At 36.0% G+C, this 23,442-nt stretch overlaps 1 protein-coding gene and 1 long non-coding RNA gene across 2 annotated transcripts; one reads left to right on the top strand and one right to left on the bottom strand.

The window, feature by feature from the left end:
• Nucleotides 1-94: 94 nt before the first annotated feature.
• LOC140057682 (hyalin-like) lies at nt 95-21,803 on the bottom strand. The gene is made up of 8 exons (XM_072103402.1): nt 21,602-21,803; nt 21,060-21,308; nt 20,532-20,774; nt 20,093-20,341; nt 19,418-19,645; nt 18,879-19,124; nt 687-947; nt 95-147 (listed from the first exon to the last, which is right to left on the bottom strand). The coding sequence occupies exons 1-8, from the start codon at nt 21,801-21,803 to the stop codon at nt 95-97; spliced, it is 1,731 nt and encodes a 576-aa protein (XP_071959503.1).
• On the top strand, nt 1,494-2,552 carry LOC140057067 (uncharacterized). The gene is made up of 3 exons (XR_011846856.1): nt 1,494-1,551; nt 1,907-2,026; nt 2,217-2,552. It is a non-coding gene; the product is annotated as an uncharacterized lncRNA (long non-coding RNA).
• Nucleotides 21,804-23,442: the final 1,639 nt, after the last annotated feature.

The raw sequence follows: 23,442 nt of genomic DNA, 5'->3' as shown, positions 1-23,442 counted from the left end.
CTACTGTGTGTTGTTACAAGTTTTGGAGTTCCTGCATTATCTTCTGCCGTTGGTTCTGTCCATGTAGCAGTATTAAATTCAAAAAAATAAATAATTAAAAAAAATTCATATCCGGAGGACAGTCAGTAATCACAGGTGGTTCTTTATCTGTTAAGAAAATATTTATACACAATGTTGAGAATTATTTATTGGAATTTCTTTTTTCTTTTGTACCAGCAATCAGATTATTTTAAAATTGTATCCACAGAAATCTCACTTTTGCTGACTTGTCTATCGTGTATTCAGAGGTGACCTCTTCGGTAAAAGACTGCTCTCGCAGTTGGCTTAGTGTATAGGACCACGATCAGCAAAATGGAAGATAATCCCATAGGTTTTTTAATCATGTACCATACCGTTTATGGTACCACGAAGAATTTACACACACGGATCAAGCACGAGATACGAGGCAATGAGTATAGAACATTGACTGGAGATACAAGCAAATGGTAACGGTTTTGAACCCAAACCTCTCACATGATTGACAGATATTACCATTACCCAATGTATATTTTAATGCAACAATTCAACGTCATCCCTGGTAAATTTTAACATATTAATACTTGTAAGATGTCGATTTCAACATACTCATGTTTTTCTAAAACAATAGTGTAAACCATGAGATTCAGAAACTGAAGAATGTACAGTACCTTCAACCGTGATATAGAATGTACAGGAAGCAATGTTCCCTGAAGTATCTTCTGCTGTGTAAGCTTGCTCATATGCTGCATTACCAGTAATATAAATATTTACAGGAGGAGAAACGAGAGGAATAGCCACTGCGCTGGTTGGCAAAATTGCTACATTATCAGTTGGTACAGGTACATTCCAAGTTACTAATGTCAAGGCTATTCCAGGATCTGTTTCCTTTGTTATATTATCAGGACATATAATATTTGGAAGTTCTTTATCTGGAAAGAACAAAAAACAATGTTTCATTTTGATATTATATAAGTCTACAACATGTTTTATACTTTAGGTTAAAACACACTGCGGTTGTACTGGTAGAGAAGTTAGCCGGGTATGAAAGATGTAAACCTGCCATTATATGCATTTAATTAACTAAGTAGGCTATAACTAATACTCGATTTGCAGATAACCTTGATACAAACGTGTAAAAATGTTTCTGTGTCAACTCTTAAAGATGTATTGTCCCCCAAAAAATGAAAAATAAAGATGAAAAAAATCAAATTTTCAATAGACCGTTTTGTAGTTAACATAAAGTTATTCACTTTCACCGAAAAAAAATCCGAAAAAAATATTGATTTCGCTTATAAAAAAAATCAAAATAAGTTTACCATTTTTTCGAACTCATCGGCTCAGAAATTAGGCCGGTAGAGCTAACTCATACATATGCATGATATGTTAATGAGCATCCACACAGCAGAGATCTGATCTAACAATGGACGATGCACGTTGATACAACAACACCACCAGAGATCGACGCGACTCGACTGCTGTGGGTTTCCCTGGCCTGATCGTATAAATATGTAAAGCTGAGCTGTTAATTTGTCGGTAAGTAGGCCTAGACGGTTATTTAAAAAAAATATAATAATATATATAACGCAATAATAACAGGAAGGTAAATTAATTAACTTAGCCTGGGATTTTTTCAGTTCAGGGCTAGGCCTAGAATAATTAATACATGCTGCTGCATAGGCTAGTAGCAAGCAGACTGTGACAATCGGGTCCCTGCAGAAGATGCCCAGCTAGGCCCTATACATTGTACTCTTCATAGACTGGCCTAGGCTATATGCCATCAATCTTAGCTACATTCCGAAAATACAGCCAGCTTGCTGTACCATATATATTTACAGTTGAAGCTTGTTTAACTAATTTTTATGATAAAAATAAAACAAACATTTTTCAGGGAAAATGGTTGCAATACAAGCCTGAAATTGAGAACCTTCCAGCAGCACTGTACAAGTAGACAGAGGGGAAAAGCCAGCTTAGCCATTTTACAACACAAACAAATGTTCTCTGTACTGTAGTAAGTCAAATATTTATTTTCTCTTTTTATAAGTTATAACATTATAAGTAATGTGTTTTAATTACCATAGAAAGGTAGTATACTTATTTGACTATGTCAAAGTAAGCAATTTCACTAACCCAATTTTGCACTAAATATGCATGATCTATTTTTTCCAGATTTTCATACTTTGCTTTTACTTTTTTTAAAGACGTTGAGCTGATGAAGACTGGAACAGAGGTCACCCAAAGACAACAATGATAGACTCGGTATTGGAATATGATTGGATATTGCAGGAAAAATATTTCTGACTCTCCTGCTGCATTCGGCCAATATGTTCTTGTCCAGCTTGTAAAATATTGTATAATTTTTTTTGTATTATATGTACAGTATATTATTTTGTAAACATAACATTCAATAAATAAAAAAACAACTACTACAACAGTACACAGGATAAATTCTTCAAATTTACTTACACTTCATAATTTTACTGTAAATATTACAGTGCAAAAGGAGTTAATAAAATATATATATACAGTATATCTTATTGAATTCCTGTATTGTTTTTTGTGTCAATTTGTCTACTAATTATCAATGTGTTGATTGTGGCAGTAATTACGACAGCTATAGTCTTCTAAGATCGCTCACATCCATTACAAAGTGTCATTTTAATAGTAAGAAACGTTTCAATAAACTGTGAATGTTGCCACTGTACGATACATTTTATGTTTCTCACTACTTGCTCTTATTGTTCAATCAATCAACCTAAAAAAAAAAGAAATTTGTGTCAAAATATCTGCATAAAATGTTTATTTGCGGAATGTTAATTTGAACCTATTGCATTTGATACAGAAAATATTTTTAAAATATTGCATCAGTAAAACATCCAAAACAATATTTAGATTTTCTTTTTTTTTTAAATTTTCACTGCCGAATAGATTGTTGAAATCTTTAAAAATTAAACCAATTCATCATGATAGAAACAAAAATACATCCCTTCTGGTTGTGGTCTACTGTAGTCCTAGCTAGCAGTGTACTGCCTAGGCCTACTACACTCTACTTCTAGAGACAGAAGTAGGCAGCAGTTAGGCTACTCGAGACTGTCAGTGCTAGTAGTAGTAGTAGTAGACTAGGGTCGTGTTTATACAACACCCTAAATTTGAACACGGCTTTAATTTTTAGCGTGTTGTTCGGACCGAGGTCAACCCACCTTAACGTTTGCTGTTATACTAGAAATCACGATACCGTGTTGTACCGGAAGTTTCATCAACACGCAGTGCATGCTAGGATAAAAGGTCAAATCGTTGATCGCTTGAATTGAATTGTTGGCTGGGTTGTCAACAATCATCGTCGCCTCCTCGCTGTCCGATGTATTCGCGCGGTTTTTACCATTTTCATTATTGTATTCGTTCACGTTTGCATTGTTGTTTATTTTGTTCTCGGTTCATTTAAATTAATAAAAGTTATTTTAAGGGTTTCATTATTTCATCTATACACTATGGAAGAAGATGCCATTTTTGCGATGTTATTTTTTATTCTGTTTGGAGTAGGAAACGATAGTCTATAGAGGCCTACTACCACTACGAGTTGGCCCAACCAGGCTAGGCGTAAGACGTGGTAGGAGGATGATTGCTGGCAGCGAAGCAGCAATAAATGGGCCCAATCTTGTTAGACGTCGCATGACATGATTGATATTACGACCTGTTTTAACGAGAGGTCAAAATATACCCTGAGGACACTTCCAACACGGTAACGGCGACCGGGAATCCACCAAATTTTAGGATTCAGCCAAGTAGCCTTTTTTGCAATTAAAATCTCATTACACGGAATCTCTTTGTTGTTATACAACACACTTCTCGTAGGCGTGTAGAATATGCGTGTAATAGCGTGTTGTATAAACGCGCCCTAGTAGTACAGTAGCAGCAAATTCGGGCCTAGGCCTAGCTAGGCCTCTCCTGTTAGCGAAACAAAAACTCACCTAAATGAATAAGATTCAACATCAAAGTTACCAACTATAATTCTAACTTAGCATTTTGCTAGCTATAGTTTTCGTGTTTTCTTCAAGATTCGTCTCGCATCACTACTCGACTCTCTCGCACGCATGCATTGCTATCGTTGTTGGCTGTTGATTTGGAAAGCATCATCATCCACACGATGTATCCATACAATATGAATATTTATGAGCTAACTCAGGTCAAGGGTTAAATTAAACCGGAACACATTTGTCTTCCAGACAAATAGTTTCCGGTTGGTTAATTTTTGCATTAAATTGCGATTTTCCCGTGTAAAAAATTATTTTTTTCAATCCAAATTGAGGTCAAAGTGAATAACTTTTATGTGCAATTAAAATGGCCTATTCAACAAAAATATTGAAAAAATTTTTTTTTTCAGGGGGTCAATACATCTTTAAAACAAATGTACGCTCGGTATCTTCGACACCAATGAGATTATTAAAAATCGTCTTGATTACAATACTTACAATCTCCAAAAATCTCACAAATCCTGAACTAAATGAAATTAAGTTTACAGTAAGAGAGAAATAAGAGAAGAGGACAGTTTGATGGATATCTGTGGATATTTCCAGCTTTTTATATTATTTTTCTGGACTATACCTAGGCCTAGGCTAGGCATAGCCTCTGTGGCAACGGTGTCGACCCATGATATACACCAGGGAATAGAAGCCTGACCCATTCTTCTGTAGGAACTTCACACACATATTTGCGTGTGTGCGCTCAACGCGTAAAGTTATGCAAATTGCTGTTGTAAATATAGCGAACGCGCAACGAGCGATCTCTCTCTCTCTGCGTCAAGTTTTCAACGAGAAGACATCGACATTTTATGAGCAAACCATTGCGAGTTTTAATACAAGTTTTACAATAATAATTAGTTTGTCCTAATTATTAGCACTATTACATTTTGATATTTAGCGTTTTAACTTTACATATTTTACTACGTGTTACTGTATGTTATCGTGTTTCAATTATTGTACCGTTGTATATATTATTGTCCTGAACTAGCCTAGCCTTACACTGCGCACGTACGTACGCGCTTCGTGTGGATATGTGGTTTCTACACTCCGTATAGTTTATTTACTTCGAGCCTAGGATACTTCCAGCTTTGGACATTGTTTGACTGCTACAATACTCCATTACCGTATTCTAAATAGGGTAAGTAAAGACCGAATTACTTATTCCCTAAAGTGGCGACCCCGACGTGATTCGTATGGACTAGTGGAGTATTCATCTGTAGGCTGTACTTCTTGTATGTAACATTTGTACTATTAGCGATACTCGGCCTATCTAAGCCTATCCTGTATACGAGGCAGCAAACAGCATTGATCGTACTATATATATAGTACTACGTACAACTATTTTTGAAAACATTTCTGTTACACAGTTTACTTTTAATTATAAGGTAGGCCTAAAACAATTATTAATTTTTTGAGGCGAAAATGGAAGATCCTCCTCCAGCCGAAGCAGCAGTTGCTGTGGATCAAGCGGGAGGTGATGCTGGGGTACCAGTCGCCACGCAACGCGCATTACCGTTAGCGGCATATACCCTCAAGCTACCACCATTTTGGGCTAACGATCCCGCGATATGGTTTGCCCAAGAAGCGCAGTTCGCAACTCGCAATATTACCACGGAAGCTACGAAATTTGCCTATATCGTGGCGTCGTTATAGCCTTCGATCGTCCAGGAGGTACGTGATCTGCTCTTAGCTCCTCCTGCTGAGGGTCCATACAGCAAGTTAAAGGAAGAGTTAATTAAGCGGACCTCCGATTCGGAGAAGAAACGGTTGCACCAACTGATCACTACGGAGGAATTGGGTGACAGAAAACCAACACAACTATTGCGCAAAATGTATCAGTTGTTAGGCAGCCGCACATTAGAGGATTCGATCTTGAAACAGTTGTTCATTCAGCGATTGCCCAATAACGTGTAACTGATTTTAGCCGCAACAGGCGGAAACGTTACCGTCGCTCAGATAGCGGAATTAGCCGACAGAATTTTAGAGGTGTCTCCCAGCCAACCCAGAGTAGCCGCAATCTCTAACCCCACAAGTGCTAACGCCGACCGAAACGAAATTCAAACGCTACGAGCTGAAATTAACAAGTTGACCGCAATGGTATCATCCTTGGCAAACGATCAACATCGGGATAAGAGCAGAAGCAGAGGCCGAAATCGGAACCGTTCTTCCAGTGCTAAACGAACACAAACCAATGAAAATGACTCAGAGCAGTGCTGGTATCACACCCAGTTTGGCAAGGCAGCACGTAGGTGCAGGTCGCCATGCAGTTTCCCAACTTTGGAAAACTCCAAAGCCGGCGAATAACTGCGACGAATTCGTCCGGCACCGTTTCTGATAGTCGCTTATTTCACATTTATGATAGAGATACTGGACTAAAGTTTTTAGTAGATACAGGAGCCGAGATTAGCGTCCTTCCTGCAACAAAACAAGACCGTCAACAGCGAAAAAGTGATTTTGTTTTGCAAGCAGTTAAATTAACAACTCTCAAATCAACACCTATGGTGAACTTTCTTTAACACTTGATTTTGGTTTTAGACGGACATGCAGATGGGTGTTTACTATAGCCGATGTTCCCTCAGCAATTGTCGGCGCAGACTTTCTACAACATTTTGGTTTGTTAGTCGATGTTAAACACCGCAAGTTAATTGATTCTACTACTAATTTAAGTGTGCAAGGTACTGCATCTAAGCTCTGCTCGCTTAGTCCTGTTTTGCCTCGACCTGTGATTGATTCACGTTATGAATCAATACTAGGCAAATATTTTCCCAAAATTACACGTCCGAGTTTCAAAGAGGCCAAACTAAAGCATGATGTCACTCATCGTATAACTACCAAAGGTCCATCGATCGCTGCTGCCCGACCTCGGAGATTGGCTCCACAGAAACTCAAGATCGCACGAGCTGAGTTCGACCATATGCTTCTTCAGCTGGGCATTATTCAACCGTCAAAAAGTTGCTGGTCTTCGCCGCTTCACATGGTTGTGAAGCAAACAGAAGGTGATTGGAGACCATGTGGAGACTACAGAGCCCTCAATAATGCTACAGTTCCGGATAGATATCCAATCCCTCATATTCACGATTTCACAGCTACGCTTCAGGGAAAGAAAGTTTTCTCTAAGATTGACCTGGTACGAGCCTATCACCAGATACCTGTTGCACCAGAAGATGTGCCGAAAACCGCAATAACGACACCATTTGGGATGTTCGAATTTTTAAGAATGCCGTTTGGACTTAGAAACGCAGCACAGACATTCCAGCGGTTCATCGATAAAGTTTTACGTGGTTTGGATTTTGTATACGCATACATCGACGATCTTCTCATAGCCAGCAATGACGAACAAGAACACAAAATTCACCTCAAGTTGTTGTTCGACCGTCTTGAAGAATTTGGTATTGTAGTTAATCCTGTCAAATGTGAATGGGGAGTTTCGTCTTTGACATTTCTGGGACATCATATCGATGACATGGGTATCCGACCACTACGTTCCAAGATAGAAGCTATCGAAACATTTCCTGTACCTGACACAGTCCGTAAACTGCGTGAATTCTTAGGATTATTCAACTTCTACAGGCGTTTTATTCCTCGATGTTCAGATATAGTTCATCCGTTGACTGATTTACTGGCAGGTAAACCTCGAAAATCAATTACATTACCACCGACGGCGATTACGGCCTTTGAGGCTGTTAAGGTAGCACTTGCAGAGGCAACTTATCTGGAACATCCCGATTCATCCGCCACATTATGTTTAATGGTTGATGCATCTAACTTTGCGGTTGGTGGTGTGCTACAACAGATGGTAAAAGACGTCTGGCATCCTATCGCATTCTTCTCGCGCAGAATGAATCCAGCTGAAACAAGGTACAGCACATTCGGACGAGAACTGTTAGCCGCTTACCTTGCAATCCGACATTTTCGTCATTTGCTTGAAGCAAGGGAATTTTTCATCCTCACAGACCACAAACCGCTCACATTTGCACTGAAAGCAAGCTCGGACCGCTACTCACCTCGAGAGATTCGTCACCTAGATTACATCTCACAATTTACCACCGATGTCCGACACGTTAAGGGTTCGCAAAACGAAGTTGCAGACGCATTATCTCGCATCAATCTTAACACCTTTAACACACCTGTCCTTACTGCGAAGTCGTCAGATGTCATTGACTTCACAGTCATGGCCGAGCAGCAGAAGAATGATGAGGAGTTACTTCGTCATTTGCAGGAATCAACTTTTGATTTACATGACGCACCAATAGCCACCAGTGATGGAACTATCGTATGTGACATAAGTACGGGCACTCCTCGACCTTTCGTCCCTAAGGAGTTGCGCAGGGCCGTTTTCGATTCGTTACATTCACTATCGCATCCTGGAATTAGGGCTACATTGAAGTTAGTGAGTACTCGATACGTTTGGCCTAGCATGAATCGAGACGTGTTGTGTTCAGTGTCAAAAGGCAAAAGTACATCGCCACACTATTACACCGCTGGGAACTTTTGCCACACCAGACGCGCGTTTCGATCATGTCCACATCGACCTTGTTGGTCCGCTTCCACCGTCTGATGGCAACAGCTACCTATTGACATGCATTGACCGTTTTACGAGATGGGCAGAAGCCATACCTATTCCCGATATTTCGGCAGCAACCGTCGCTAAAGCTTTCGTTTGTAAATGGGTGTCCATGTTTGGGGCACCATCGACCATTACTACCGATCGTGGCAGCCAGTTTGAATCATCGCTGTTTAATGCGCTAGTGAACTTACTGGGTACGAAACGCATACACACTACATCATACCACCCAATAGCAAATGGATTAGTAGAAAGGTTCCATCGCCAACTCAAAGGTTCGCTTAAGGCCCTCGACGACCCTCAGCTATGGTCAGATGCTTTACCGCTAGTACTTCTTGGTCTTCGCACGGTGGTCAAGGAAGACTTGGGGCTATCATCAGCAGAATTAGTTTTCGGCACCACGTTACGTTTGCCAGGGCAGTTTGTTACGCCTTCTTCCACTAATGCTGACTTGGACCCTAGTAACTATATTCATCGACTGCAGCGCATTATGCAAAACATACGTCCAACACCGACGCGACACAATTCTCGTAAGGTACACGTACATACAGATTTAGCTAAGTGTACACACGTTTTCATTCGCTGTGATAAAGTCCGCAAGCCTCTACAGTGCCCTTACAATGGCCCGTTTAAAGTTGTTAGCAGGAGCGACAAAGTTTTCGTTGTACAACTAGCAGGAAAACAGGACACAGTAAGTCTCGATAGACTGAAACCGGCTTACTTAGATACGGATCAAACTAATTCTACGGACCTAGTCAGGCAGCAACATCATACGACAGAGACGCACATTGCAATCGCACCGTCGCCACCCCGCCAAACTCGCTCTGGACGACACGTACATTGGCCACAAAAATTCAATGAGCATGACTGTACCTGAATACTTTTTACTAACTTTATGAACTTATTTTTTCTATCGCTCTCACCTAGCGGCTAAGAGCTAGGGGGGAGCTATGTAGGAACTTCACACACATATTTGCGTGTGTGCGCTCAACGCGTAAAGTTATGCAAATTGCTGTTGTAAACATAGCGAACGCGAAACGAGCGATCTCTCTCTCTCTCTGCGTCAAGTTTTCAACGAGAAGACATCGACATTTTATGAGCAAACCATTGCGAGTTTTAATACAAGTTTTACGATAATAATTAGTTTGTCCTAATTATTAGCACTATTACATTTTGATATTTAGCGTTTTAACTTTACATATTTTACTACGTGTTACTGTATGTTATCGTGTTTCAATTATTGTACCGTTGTATATATTATTGTCCTGAACTAGCCTAGCCTTACACTGCGCACGTACGTACGCGCTTCGTGTGGATATGTGGTTTCTACACTCCGTATAGTTTATTTACTTCGAGCCTAGGATACTTCCAGCTTTGGACATCGTTTGACTGCTACAATACTCCATTACCGTATTCTAAATAGGGTAAGTAAAGACCGAATTACTTATTCCCTAAACTTCTCATTGCCCTTCTCTGGGCCTAGCCAGTTGACGTACATGAATGCTACAATGGATGTAGGATGTCGTTATTGTTACAAACATATTGAGAACACCCCGCTTATTTTATGTTCCAGCTGTCTCAATGAATATCATCAGCGTTGCCAGGGAGTGACAGACAGATATTGACTTTAATGATATTATTTCATCAAGAAAAGAATGGATTTGTCTGAAATGTGTCTTCCTTCCACATAATGCTTCGTTTTTTGATGGATCAGCTGGTACTTGCAGCAGTGAGTCTTCTAACAGTGTGGTTTCTCCCAGTACACAACAACTTACTGGACTGCTGTATAACGCCAGAAGTGTCTGCAATAAATTAACAGAGTTGCAGCTTGTTTTGGATACAGAAAAACCTCACATCCTTGCGATTACAGAAACGTGGCTCGGCAATGAAATCAGTGATGCAGAAATAATTATAGGGAGTGGTTACCAGATATTCAGGAACGATCGAAATAGGCATGGTGGTGGAGTGATGCTGGTCATCAGTGATGCGTGTACCCCAACAACAACTGCGTTTAATCACAACAACCTGGAAATTGTGTGGGCTGAGATTACATGTAAGCTTGGTAAAATCTTGATCGGATGCTCCTATCGCCCGCCCAATGCACCTATTCTGTACACACAAAACTTTTTAAATGCCATGGAAGAAGTACTAGATAATAGTCATCACTACAAAGCCATCATTCTTTTAGGGGATTTTAATATTCGTCACCAAAGACAATATCTTGTAAATAACTTTGAACATCTTATTTTTGACTCCATGGAGTCGCTTGATTTTGTACAAATTGTTAATTTTTATACACGAATAGCTAACAATACTGTTGAAGGCAACACCTTGGACTTAATTTTTAGCAATAGGCCTGAGTTGTTCAATATTGAACAAATTGAAGGCCTGGGTAAAAGTGATCATGTGGGCGTGAAATTTAATATGAATGTAGAGTTAACTGGTTTTCGAAAACTACCAAATAGATCAAAATTTCTGTACTCAAAACTTAACCCTAACCTATTACACGAAGAATTAGAATCTGCAGATTGGAATTCGTGTCTAGTTGTAAATGATGTTGATACATCCTGGATAAATTTTAGGGATATGCTTTTGAAAGTGTTTAATAAGATCGTACCTAAAGGCAAAGGTAGTGTTAAAAAAAGACCTCCGTGGATATCACAAGAGGTTGTCAGGTTAAGTCGAAAAAAGAAAAGAGCCTATAAAAAGGCTAAATCTAAACCAGAAAATGTTAATCTATGGGACAGGTGGTAATTAGAAATAATGTAAAATATATGTGTAAAAAGAGTTACTATGAATATGTAAAACAATTGGCAACAAACTCAAAAGACCAAAAACATTTTTGGGCGTTCGTTAAATGCTAAAAGATATAAATGTTTTCCCACAAGTTTTAAGTTTGATAACATCACAACAGATGATCCTAGTTTAATTGCTAATAAATTTAATACATTTTTTTATAGTAACTTTTCTAAACCTGTACCCAATGATAACCAGATGATAGCTTCATTGGTTGATCCTCTTCTTTCTGATCTGCTGATCAATGAAGCAGATGTTAAATGTCTGATTACTTCATTAGATGGGAATAAATCCCCAGGGCCTGACGGTATCTCCCCTAAAATGCTTAAACTGTCATCTTTCACAATCATTGGTGTTTGACTGAGATATTTAATATCTCAATTAAAACCGGTAAAGTCTCAGCTGACTGGAAAGTAGCCCATGTTGTACCAATACATAAATCAGGCCCTGGTGACAATGTTGTAAACTATCGCCCCATCTCCCTGACGTCAGTTGTCGGGAAAATGCTTGAGCGCTTTATTGGAAAGCACATGGTTTCTCATGCTGATAAACTTGGCCTTTTGCCTTCCACACAACATGGTTTCTGTAACAAAAGATCGTGTGTAACACAGCTTGCCACAATTTACCACCAATGGGCTAAATGTTTAGATGTAAACAAACCACCAAGAGTTGATGCTGTGTTTTTAGATTGGTCCAAGGCTTTTGACAAGGTTTGTGATTCAGTTCTCATTAATATGCTACAAAAATATGGCTTTTCCGGTAAGCTCATGAGCTGGTTACAATCCTTTCTGATTAACCGTAGCCAAGCAGTGTTATTCAAAGGTTCACTTTCAGATTGGAAAGATGTATTATCGGGGGTATCCCAAGGTTCCGTGTTGGGACCTATTCTTTTTAATTTGTATACATGTGAGCTCCCATCAGTAGTTAATTTAAATATTGCATTATATGCAGATGATACTGTGTTGTTCAGAGTAAATAATCAAGATGGTTGTTTGAAGCTTCAAGACGATCTAACTGGCATAGCCCTATGGGGCAATGATAATTATATGTCTCTAAATAACAATAAATGTAAGGTTATGTCGATCTCTAGATCGAAAGTAAAACAGTACTTTCATTATAAAATTGATAATAAAGTACTAGAAAGTGTAACAGAATACAAATATCTTGGTGTTACCTTGTCTTCAGATTTTAAGTGGAATAAACACATCTCTCTGACTACTGGTAAATGCAATAAACTTGTAGGATTTATTAAAAGGTGTGTTAGAACCAATGATCAGACCGTTTTTCCTAAATTATTTAAGTCTATCATTGGGCCTTTAATTGAATACGCTTCACTGGTCTGGTTTCCATTTAAGCACCATCAATCAGATTGAATCTGTTCAGAGACGCTTTACACGATCATGCTTCCCACGTTTTTTTTCACATGGATTATGACATGCGGCCGTCATACGAACAAAGGTTACGGACTCTAAAATTACCCACGATTTATAATAGACTTAAATTCATCCGTGTTAAATTTGTTGTGAAGTGCCTCTGTACAGATTTCCTAATTGATGGTGCTTTGCTACCTAAACCTGTAGAAGTGAGAAACTTGTTTTCAGACATGAGAAGTCTCGTACTAATGCTTTTTTTTTATTCTGTTTTTATTTCATTTCCACGGATGTGGGATGAGATTCCGGTATATATCACAGACATGTTTATTTATAATGATTGCAATTTTTATTCTGTTTTACATAAATTCAATGTTACCGGGTTGTTAAATGTTTAACCTTGTTAATGTTATTTTGCCACCAGAACTATCAGGAGAGTCTTTTATAGCGATATTTTTGCTTTTTGACAATCCGCCACGATAGTGTTCTGCGTTTTTTCTGTGATTTTTGTTGTTCTATGTAATTTATGCTTTTTGAATTTTTTGGTTTTTTTTTCTGGATAATAAATGAATATGAATATGAATATATAATGGAAGTGTTTAAATTGAAGTGATCTTTGATTCTAACAGTGGAGCTCGGCCGAGTAACATCGTTTGGATTGCTCTGTTAAATACCATGATTAAGTGGACTTTACCTTCAAATCAGTCTCCTGAATTATCACTATTTTATTTATTTACTGCCTATATCAGCTAAGTATAACTTATATTTTCTTCTGTGCATTGTTTTTAGTTTGATTAAAGTGATTTTATAGACGTAACGATCATCAGAATGGCTGAATCCACTGTTGAATTTCCCGCTAAGGGTTCGGTTACTAGGCATGCACAGCTGGTTAGGCAAATAGTGATCGAGTTATTTGAGAGTGATCACACGACTATCATAGATGACAAACTTAGTCAGGTTGTTAATCAAACTAATATGATAAACATTAAAGTTAACAGTCTTGAAGAAACGGTAAACGAACTTGATCGTAAAGTAAACAAGGACTTTAAATCGGTGTATGCTGATCATCACCGTGAGCAACATTCCATTATGGATGAATTAGACCAGGCGGTAGAGAATTTAAATCAGCAAGCCGACGATCTCGAACAATATTCTAGGAGAAATTGTCTTCGTGTGTTCGGTGTGAAAGAGGAGGCTAACGAAAACACGGATAACATCATTATTGGCATAGCTGAAAATAAATTAGGGCTTAAGTTGGTTCCTGATAATATTGATCGTTCACACAGGGTTGGTACAAGGAAAGAAAATCAAAACAAGCCTAGGCCGATCATTGTTAAGTTCGTCTCCTATAGATATCGTAGGATGGTGATTACGGCTCGGAGGAAGCTAAAGGAATCTGGCCTATCCATACAGGAAGACTTAACCCGTAAACGCATCGATCTGTTACGCAAAACAAGTGAGCATAGTATGGTATGGTCAGCATGGTCGGTAGATGGAAGAGTGTTTGCATTGATCCAAGTTAAAGGCCGTGATGTTGTGAAGCCAATTCGTTCTTTTGCTGATCTTGAAAACATTTAACTCTTATTTTACACATACATGGAACTGTTTAGATCCATTTGATTTTTTCAAGAACATATTTTGTTTGCATAAACTTTAAATTTTTGAAATTATTATTAATTTATTTACCTTAAATTTAAAGTGTTTCCTCAACTTGTTTATTCATAATTTTTTTTTCTGAATTTCCTAATTCATTATTGAAATAATTGTTCTCGTTTATATTTTCACAAAATTAATAAGACATTTTTTATATTTTTTTTTTCCAGAAAAAAAAATGTGTAGGCACTTTTATCTCTATGGAGACTGATCTCTGGTATTCCACTTGGCACTTTTATTTTTCTCATTAACCTGTCCCCAGTTTATCTGGTTTTGTTTTTGTGTTGGATTTCTACTTGTTTATATGTCATTTTCTTCCCAAATGAACCCCTGTACCGAAACATTTCCTAACCAAGATCAATTAAATAATTTAATTTTCAACCCATACGCAGACTATGATAAACATGTTCATGACTTTGACCCTGATACCAATTTCTTCTCTTCCTCTATCCAGCCCAATTGTAAGTACTATCAACCTGACCAACTAACCCACTTAATTGGAGAGCTCAGTAACGTGAAACACTTTTCTTCCTTGCATATTAATTCTAGAAGTTTACTTCATAACATTGATTCTTTCAAATTATTTTTAACCAATGTAAATTATGATTTCGATATAATTGCAGTCTCGGAAACCTGGTTGAAAGATGATAATCCATTAACCAATATCTCCAGTTATTCTTTCATTTCAAAAAACAGAATAGGGCGGGCTGGTGGAGGTGTAGGGCTGTATGTTCGAAATAAAAATGTGTTCAAAGAGAGAACTGATATTTTCCTAGACCCCTCCCTATGCGACTCCCTTTTTATTGAACTTGAACTTGAATCCAATCAAAACATTATTGTTGGTGTAATCTATAGGGCACCATCTCTTGATACGAATGCTTTTATTGACGCTTTGATCTCCTGTTAAATAATCTAGCAAAAACCAACAATTAAAATTTACTTATTAGGTGATTTTAACATTGACCTACTTAAACCTCAGTCTGATAATCAATCCAACAATTTTGTTAACTCTGTCTTTAGTAATTTCCTTTTACCCTTAATCAATAGACCAACTCGTATTACCCGAACGTCAGCAACATTAATTGACAATATATTATCTAATCAATCAATCATCAAGTCTATCTGGACTTTTCTATAGTGACATTAGTGATCATTTGCCTATTTTTAACATTACACCCTTATCAAATATACCAAACCGTCCCAAAAACTATGTAAGCCCTAATCATACCTACAGAAAATTTAACGAAACAAATATTTCAAACATAAACAACGATTTGTCTAACATGAATTGGACTGGTGTTTATGGTACGGATGATCCTAATATTGCTTTACTTTCATTTGAAACTGAATTCAAACGACTGTATGATAAACATTTTCCAATTCAAGAGCAGTCTGCAGGGAAAAAAAATAAAGACCTGGATGACGGATGAACTCTTAAATTCAATAAAGCATAAACAAAAACTGTATTCCAAATCCCTCCGCTATCCGAATGACAAAAACATAAATGAATATAAGCAATTCCGTAACTCCCTTAAATCTTTAATAAAATTAAAAAAACGCGATTATTATGAAAAAAAGTTTAAGCAGCAGAAGGATAATATCAAAGGAACATGGACAATTATAAATAGTCTCATAAAAACGAATGAAAGTAAGAATTTCGAAGAGTCCACTATAAATTGCGAAGTAAACTTAACGGATGATCCCAACATAATTTCAAATTATTTAAATAATTTTTTTGTTAATATTGGACCTACCCTCGCCAAAAATATAGACACATCTAATGCAAATTTTAAGGATTACCTCCCTCCGCCATCCATAAATTCTTTATTTCTCATTCCTGTGACTGCTTTTGAGATTATGGATATTGTTATGCGCCTCAAAAATAGTAAAGCACCTGGCATTGATGATATTAACCCGTCTATTATTAAACAACTTATCCCTTTTATTTCCGAACCCCTCTGCTACATTTTTAATCTTTGTTTTGTAAATGGCACCTTTCCTGACACCCTTAAACTAGCTAAAGTAACTTCTATTTTTAAAACTGGTGACAAATCTGATTCCAGTAATTACCGTCCTATATCAGTGCTACCGATCTTTTCCAAAATACTTGAACGCCTTATTTATGATCGAACATACAATTATCTTCAAAAAAATAGTATACTTTACAATAAACAATTTGGCTTTCGTAAGAACTATAATACATCCACCGCACTTCTTCAATTAACAAATGAAATTGTTGGGGCCTTCGAGAGGGGTGAATTTGCCATTGGTATTATCATTGACCTCTCGAAGGCCTTTGATACAATTGATCACGATATTTTATTATATAAGTTACATACTTATGGAATCCGTGGCCCTGTATATAATTTATTCAAAAGCTACCTTTCAAACCGCAAGCAATGCACTAAATTTAAACACACCCTTTCTGATTTTCTTCCTATTATTTGTGGAGTCCCTCAAGGTTCCCTGCTTGGGGCTCTATTATTTTTATTATACATAAATGATATCCATAATGCCTCAAATATGTTTTCTTTTCTGTTGTATGCTGATGACACAACTCTAATTTACACTGATAAAAATATAGATTCCCTTTTTAAAATATCAACCGAAAATCTACCCAAAATTTAAAAATACTTTTCTGCAAACGAACTTTCTGTTAATCTAAAGAAGTGCTGTTGTATGGTGTTCAAAAATTCACAAATACCACTAAATACTAGTACTTTTAAACTAAAAATTAAAGATCAATTAATACCTATTGTTGAGAAAACTAAATTTCTTGGTGTTTATCTGGACTGTAAGCTAAATTGGAAACATCAGATTACTCAAATCGAAAACAAAATATCCAAAAGTTCTGGTATCATATATAGATTATCATCTTTCATCCCTCAAAACATACTCCGGATTCTTTACTGTTCACTAATCCTCCCTTACCTCACTTACTGTAATGTTATTTGGGGTAATACATACCCGTCCTACTTAAACAAACTGTTATTGATCCAAAAGAAAACCGTAAGATACATAGCAAATGCTCCTCCTTTATCCCATTCCAATCCTTTATTTTCTTCATTTGGTCTTCTTAAAATTCAGGATATTAACCATCTTCAACAAAGTGTTTTCCTCTATTCATGGCTAAACTCGATCCTGCCATCACACTTTGATGATTTATTTAGTTTCAATCTTAATTTTCATAACCACAGTACCCGGAGTGCAAATCAAATACGTATTCCTTTTTTTAAAACTACTTCTTTTAAACATAGCATTAAGTTTACTGGTCCTAAACTTTGGGATTACGTACCAGTTAATATAAAAAGTGCTTTGTCTAAGAAAAGTTTTTCTTTTAAATTGAAACGGCACCTCTTATCTAGTTATGTTTAATTATCCTTTCACTCATTGTAGTTTTGATATTTAGTCTTTTCGGTACCCTGAATCTAAAAGTCTTCATTACTGTTTTTGTCCTGTTTCCGGTTCCCGTGTTGTCCTGTTTTTTTTTAAATTTTCTATGGCTGCCTTATACAAGCTTTGCTGTTTAGGAATGTTGCCCCTCTTATTTTAATAATTTTTACTGTTAATTTTTATTTTCTATGAAAGACAAGAAAAAATAAATGTTACTTTGACTGAATATGAATGAGTCATGAGTTTTTTTAAATGGAGTTTATATATAGTCCAGGTTCTAGACAGTGTTTCAACTTAATATTTCTTACGTATAATACCTGAGCTCAAATCGAGTATTTTCAAGACGACAAAAACAATCTAGGCGTTTATTTTACATAATACCGACCATGACAAAACTAGCATCTGAAAGCTCTGTTACATTTGTATTGTACGTGTGAATGGGTAATGGTTTTGAATTTATAAAGTGCAAATTACAAAAAGATGTTTAAAAATAAGGAATCAATTCACCAATCTCAAAATAGATTTAGGTATTCAAATGATTGCGTATTCAAATGCTTGCGTTATACCTACCTTCCACTGAAATGACAAATTCACATGTTGCATTGTTATTTGAGTTATCATAAGCAAAATACATCACAGTGTATGTTGAAATATTATACATCTGATTGTGATAATAATTCTGCACTGTTCTCTTTATACCACTGTTGTCAATAGCAACTGGTTCAATCCATGACACATTAGCTGTTGCTAACAACCCAGGATCTGTTTCTACGGTAAACGATTCCGGAAATTGTTCAAAATATGGTAATTTCAAATCTATAAAAAAAATCAATACAGTTTTAGATATTTTATATGGGTCAGCAGATATATCAGACCTTATAACCATTCTACAATTTGGCATCATATGACAAGCTACTTGGTCATGCACCTTTGAATTATAAATCTTTTTTATGCAGCCAGCCAGTGGAATGTATTATGCTAATTGCGTCGCCTACAGCCAAGTACTTATTATACCAGTAAAGTTTAAATCGCTATAAAATTACAAAAATTGAGTTGATTTTCATTTACCTCTAACAGTTATTGTAAAGGTACACGTAGCTATATTGTCAAAAGCATCAATGGCAGTATAAGTTATAACAAAAGTGCTCATATTAAACTTGTCACCACTCATCTTTGGTGAAGAATAAAGCACTATAGCCAGCCCAGAATTATCAAAAACACTAGCTGGGGTCCAGTTGACAACAACGGTAGAACTTGTATTTCCAAGCATAAGAAATGTGTCATTTAGACATGTAAGTACAGGAGGTACATCATCTACAAGAATTAAATTAAGATGATTATTTTGATAGTTTTAGCTGCAAAAATATATAAATTTACGTAATGGCAAATACAGTAAACTGGTATATATACTTCATTTCGATACTGATTTTTACCATAGAGAAATCCAGTATACTCTAATCAGGTTGAGTTAGATTATAATTAGATATTGAAGGCCCAAATAATTAATTTAAAGGGTTAATAAGTTAGAATACATTTACTTGCAGTTTCAATACAAAGGATGAGTACATTATGTAATTTATTACCTAAAACTTCAATATTAAAAAAACATGTGGTGTTGATGTTTCCAGAACTGTCGGTTGCAGTTACATCAACGGTATGATTCCCAATGGCCAATGTTGCTCCTTGCTCAATAGTAGTATTGATGTTTGGTGCTACACCCGAGTTGTCGGTAGCTGTAGTAATAGGTGTCCAAGTCACAGTGGTAGAATCTGTTATAGTATCAGTAGTTGTCTCAATATTTTCAGGGCAAGACGTAATAATTGGTGCTTCATTATCTGTGATTTCAAGTTTTTTTAGATATTATTATAACTTAATGAAACAAGTACAGTAATGCATTCTTTCTTTATTTCCATTCTTTAAATATATATATATATATGAAGAACATGGAGAAAAAAGAAATGGAGAGGGATCTCAGAATATATACATGTGAAAAAACGGCCACAGGGGCATAGGCTTATAACGTATACATTACAAATGATGACAACATATATTATCATAATTATCGTAAAATGAAATAGCTTCAATGTTTATTCAGATGGCTCATGGCAGAGAAAAGTTCAGATCCACGTGTATTTAATATCGTGTTTCACATAGTGTACTGAGTAGATAGATAATATCATAAAACAAGTTATAAGAAAATAACGGAAAAACAGTATCAATGTTATTGTAATAATAACTTGAAGATGAAATAAATCAACAAGAGCAATTACTCAAAAGAATACCTTCAACTGTAATGGTAAAGGTACACGTCGTATTAACATTATCGTATGGATCAGTTGCAGTGTATTGTACCAGTGTATTCCCAGCTGAGAATTTAAATGTGGTGTTGTGTGAGCCAACGATAATTGGTAAAGTTTCTGAATTGTCGCTAGCTGTTGGTGTGTTCCATGTAGCAACACCGATATATTCTCCGTTAGTAGTGTTTACTGACTGACTATCAGGACAGAATGTAAACACTGGTGCTTCGTTATCTATAATTATAAAAAGATAACACAAATCTTTATACATATAAACAAGTAAATAAACATGTACAGTATATGTACCAGATTAGATGTACTTGATTTTTTTTTCCTTTTGAGAGCGTACTTATTTCAATTATATATAATAGCAAAGCTACTGACTACTTCATAATCACTTTGGTCAAAATAAGTATTAACATACCTTCTACAGTGACAGTAAATGAACACGTAGCAGTATTTTCATATGGATCTTCAGCAGTGTATGTCACCACAATATTGCCAATTGGGAACTCACTTCCTGGTCCAATGTCTGCTGTGAGACCCCAATACCCAGAATTGTCAATTGCTGTTGGTTCTATCCAAGAGATATTAGCAGTCGGTAGTCCCGTAGTAGTGTTTACTGTCGTATCAATTGGACAGTTATTGATAACTGGATTTTTCTTATCTAAAATAAAATAGAGCACTGTAATATTTATATGTAAATAAATTAATGTAAATATCAAAGTATATTTAAATACTAATCTAAAACTGGGTTACTTTAAGAACTACAATAAACTAACGTTTAAAAAATGTTGCGTATGTTTTAAAAATACCGGGAAATTACATTGATTCCTGATGAATAACTTATTTCCGCCCCGTGTTTTGTTTTCATCTTTGCAAAGGCACATGCAATGCTTTGATTTTAAATTATATTCAATTGAAATACAACAAACAATGGAAGAATACTTGCCAGTAACAGTAATTGTAAAGTTGCACATTGCTGCATTGCCTGAACTATCAACTGCATCATATATAACAACAGTACTTCCAATGTTAAAAGCATTGTTTCCAGATGTGTACTTGGACGTTGGTTTTATAACTTCACCAGAATTGTCATTTACAATCGGATTACTCCAGGTGACATTGTATGTGTCATGTTGGCCATATGTTGTATTAGTTGTAATATCAGACGGGCACTGCAAGTTTGGATCATCATCATCTATTGAAAATTAACAATAGTAAATTGAAGAAATACTAAATGTAATGTAAAACATTTCGAGTGAACAAAATCAACTTGAAACCAAAATTGAGATACTATCATTACAAATAAAAGTGTTTCTAAGTTTAACACACTATCATGATTTTCAACACAGGTAACATTATGGAAAATAACTCGGTCACGCCAAGTCATTTTCAAACTATACTATATAAAGAGGGCTGAATTCTTCTGTGGTTGTTATATTATCTTACAGGACATCAACATATGTATCATAAAACAAAATCAGCACTTACCATAAATATAAATAATGAAAGAACAAACTGCTATGTTGTTGTAAGGATCAGTTGCATTATATACAACTAATGTTTGCCCTATTCTAAACATGTCACCAGACAGATGAGACTGAACACTCAACAAGAGCTCTCCACTGTTGTCCGACACACTTGGGTCACTCCAGTTCACTATTGCTGATGCTTGATTAGAATCAGTAGCCATAGTAATATTTGATGGACAAGTATAAAAAATTGGAGCCTCGTTGTCTAATTTTTTTCGGAAAAAAAATAAAAATGAAGACATTATAATGATCATAATTATAATAATGATTTAGATATCAAATAAGAATATATTCGATTCAGTTCAATGTATTTATTTCGTCAAGCACTTTGTGCAAAATTGTCTTACTTGTCACTTACATGTAATAAACATAATATAACAATAACAAATCTGATAAAATGGTTAAACTCAAACAAATATTTTAATATTTTAAATGTTTAAAAAGGTTAAAACATGGCAAGTTTTTAGTATTATCATAAAATGGTTAGAAAACAGTGTCGTAAAAATTGGATAAAATGCGTCCCCCTGACCAAGTTTACATTAACAAGAAAAAAGAATTATGTAATACACATCCATCGCACGAAGTATACCATTGCTAACGCGCAGCAGTGCAGTTTCAGTACTGTGATATGCTTTATACACTGATTGAAACGGATCAAGTAAAGAATTATCCTTTACGTGTGATAGTATACGTTGAGATACCAATTTTTCAATTACTTTTCCAAGAAAACACAGATTTGATACTGGTCTGTAATTTGATAGCATTTCAGAATCAAGACCCGATTTCTTTAATTGAGGACGTATGTGCGAGAGTTTACAAATATCTGGGAAAACCCCAGTTTTCAAAGACAGATTAACGACACGTGTAATTAGTGGAACAAAAAAAAACAGTAGGAACTGGATCAAGACTGCAAGATTTAGCAGGCGAGATTTTGACAATTTCAGAAATTTCTTTTTTATTTGCAGGTTCAAATTTTCAAAGGGAAATAATTTTCACAGCATACGTCGTTATTAAAGTAATCATACAAACTTCCAGCACTATCTTAAACAAGAACTTTACGAATATTAAAAATTTTATTTTTAAAAAACACGGAAAATATTTCTTCAAGCAACTCATCTGAGTGAGAAAATGGAAGCACCGACGATTTAGAACGGTGTAAAAGATTATTTACAACTTTAAACAGCTTCTTCTGATCACCTGAGCAATCTTCGACCAGATCAGAATAATATCGTTCTTTAGCACTTTCAACAAGCATACTAACAATACACCGCTGATGACAATATTTCTGTCTATCTAAGGTTTTTTTTTTTTATTTCATCCATTTTCTCACAAATACGCGACGGAGTTTTCTCGCAGATCTAATTTCATCAGTATACCACGGTTTTGAAGAATTGAGTTTGATAAACTATTTGTTTTTAAAGGTGCGTGTTTATCCATAACTTCTCTTAAAGAACAGTATCTTTCAATATTTTCTTGCAAAGTACCATTATGCATATCAGACAACCGAGCTTGTATGTCATTTGAAAACTTTGATGTATCAATACTGTTTATATTTCGGATTTTAATTTTAGATTTAGGAAGAGGTGGTTTCTTGAAGGCGAGACTACAAAGTATAGATAAATGATCAGAGATACCCGGTTTTACAGTGATCCCCGAGATCAAAGAAACTTCTCTGTAATAATGAGATCAAGACAATGACCACCATCATGCGTAGGTTCATTTACATGCTGTATAAGATTGAAAGACTGCAATAGACGATTAAATTTATTTGCAGCGATATTCTCATTTTTATCAATTTGG

Source organism: Antedon mediterranea, chromosome 8, assembly GCF_964355755.1.
Source record: "Antedon mediterranea chromosome 8, ecAntMedi1.1, whole genome shotgun sequence".
Taxonomy (NCBI): domain Eukaryota; kingdom Metazoa; phylum Echinodermata; class Crinoidea; order Comatulida; family Antedonidae; genus Antedon; species Antedon mediterranea.
Note: the sequence above shows the minus strand (reverse complement) of the source record. Positions and strands in the feature narration are given on the sequence as shown.

Bases quoted from the DNA above. Each gene is read 5' to 3' on its own strand.
- LOC140057682 (XM_072103402.1), bottom strand. From the start codon at position 21,803: ATGGCTACTGATTCTAATCAAGCATCAGCAATAGTGAACTGGAGTGAC. The intron at 20,775-21,059 runs GCAAGTATTCTT...ATTTTATTTTAG, and splicing joins CTTTACAATTACTGTTACTG to ATAAGAAAAATCCAGTTATC. The intron at 19,646-20,092 runs GTATTCTTTTGA...TTGAAATCACAG, and splicing joins CTTTACCATTACAGTTGAAG to ATAATGAAGCACCAATTATT.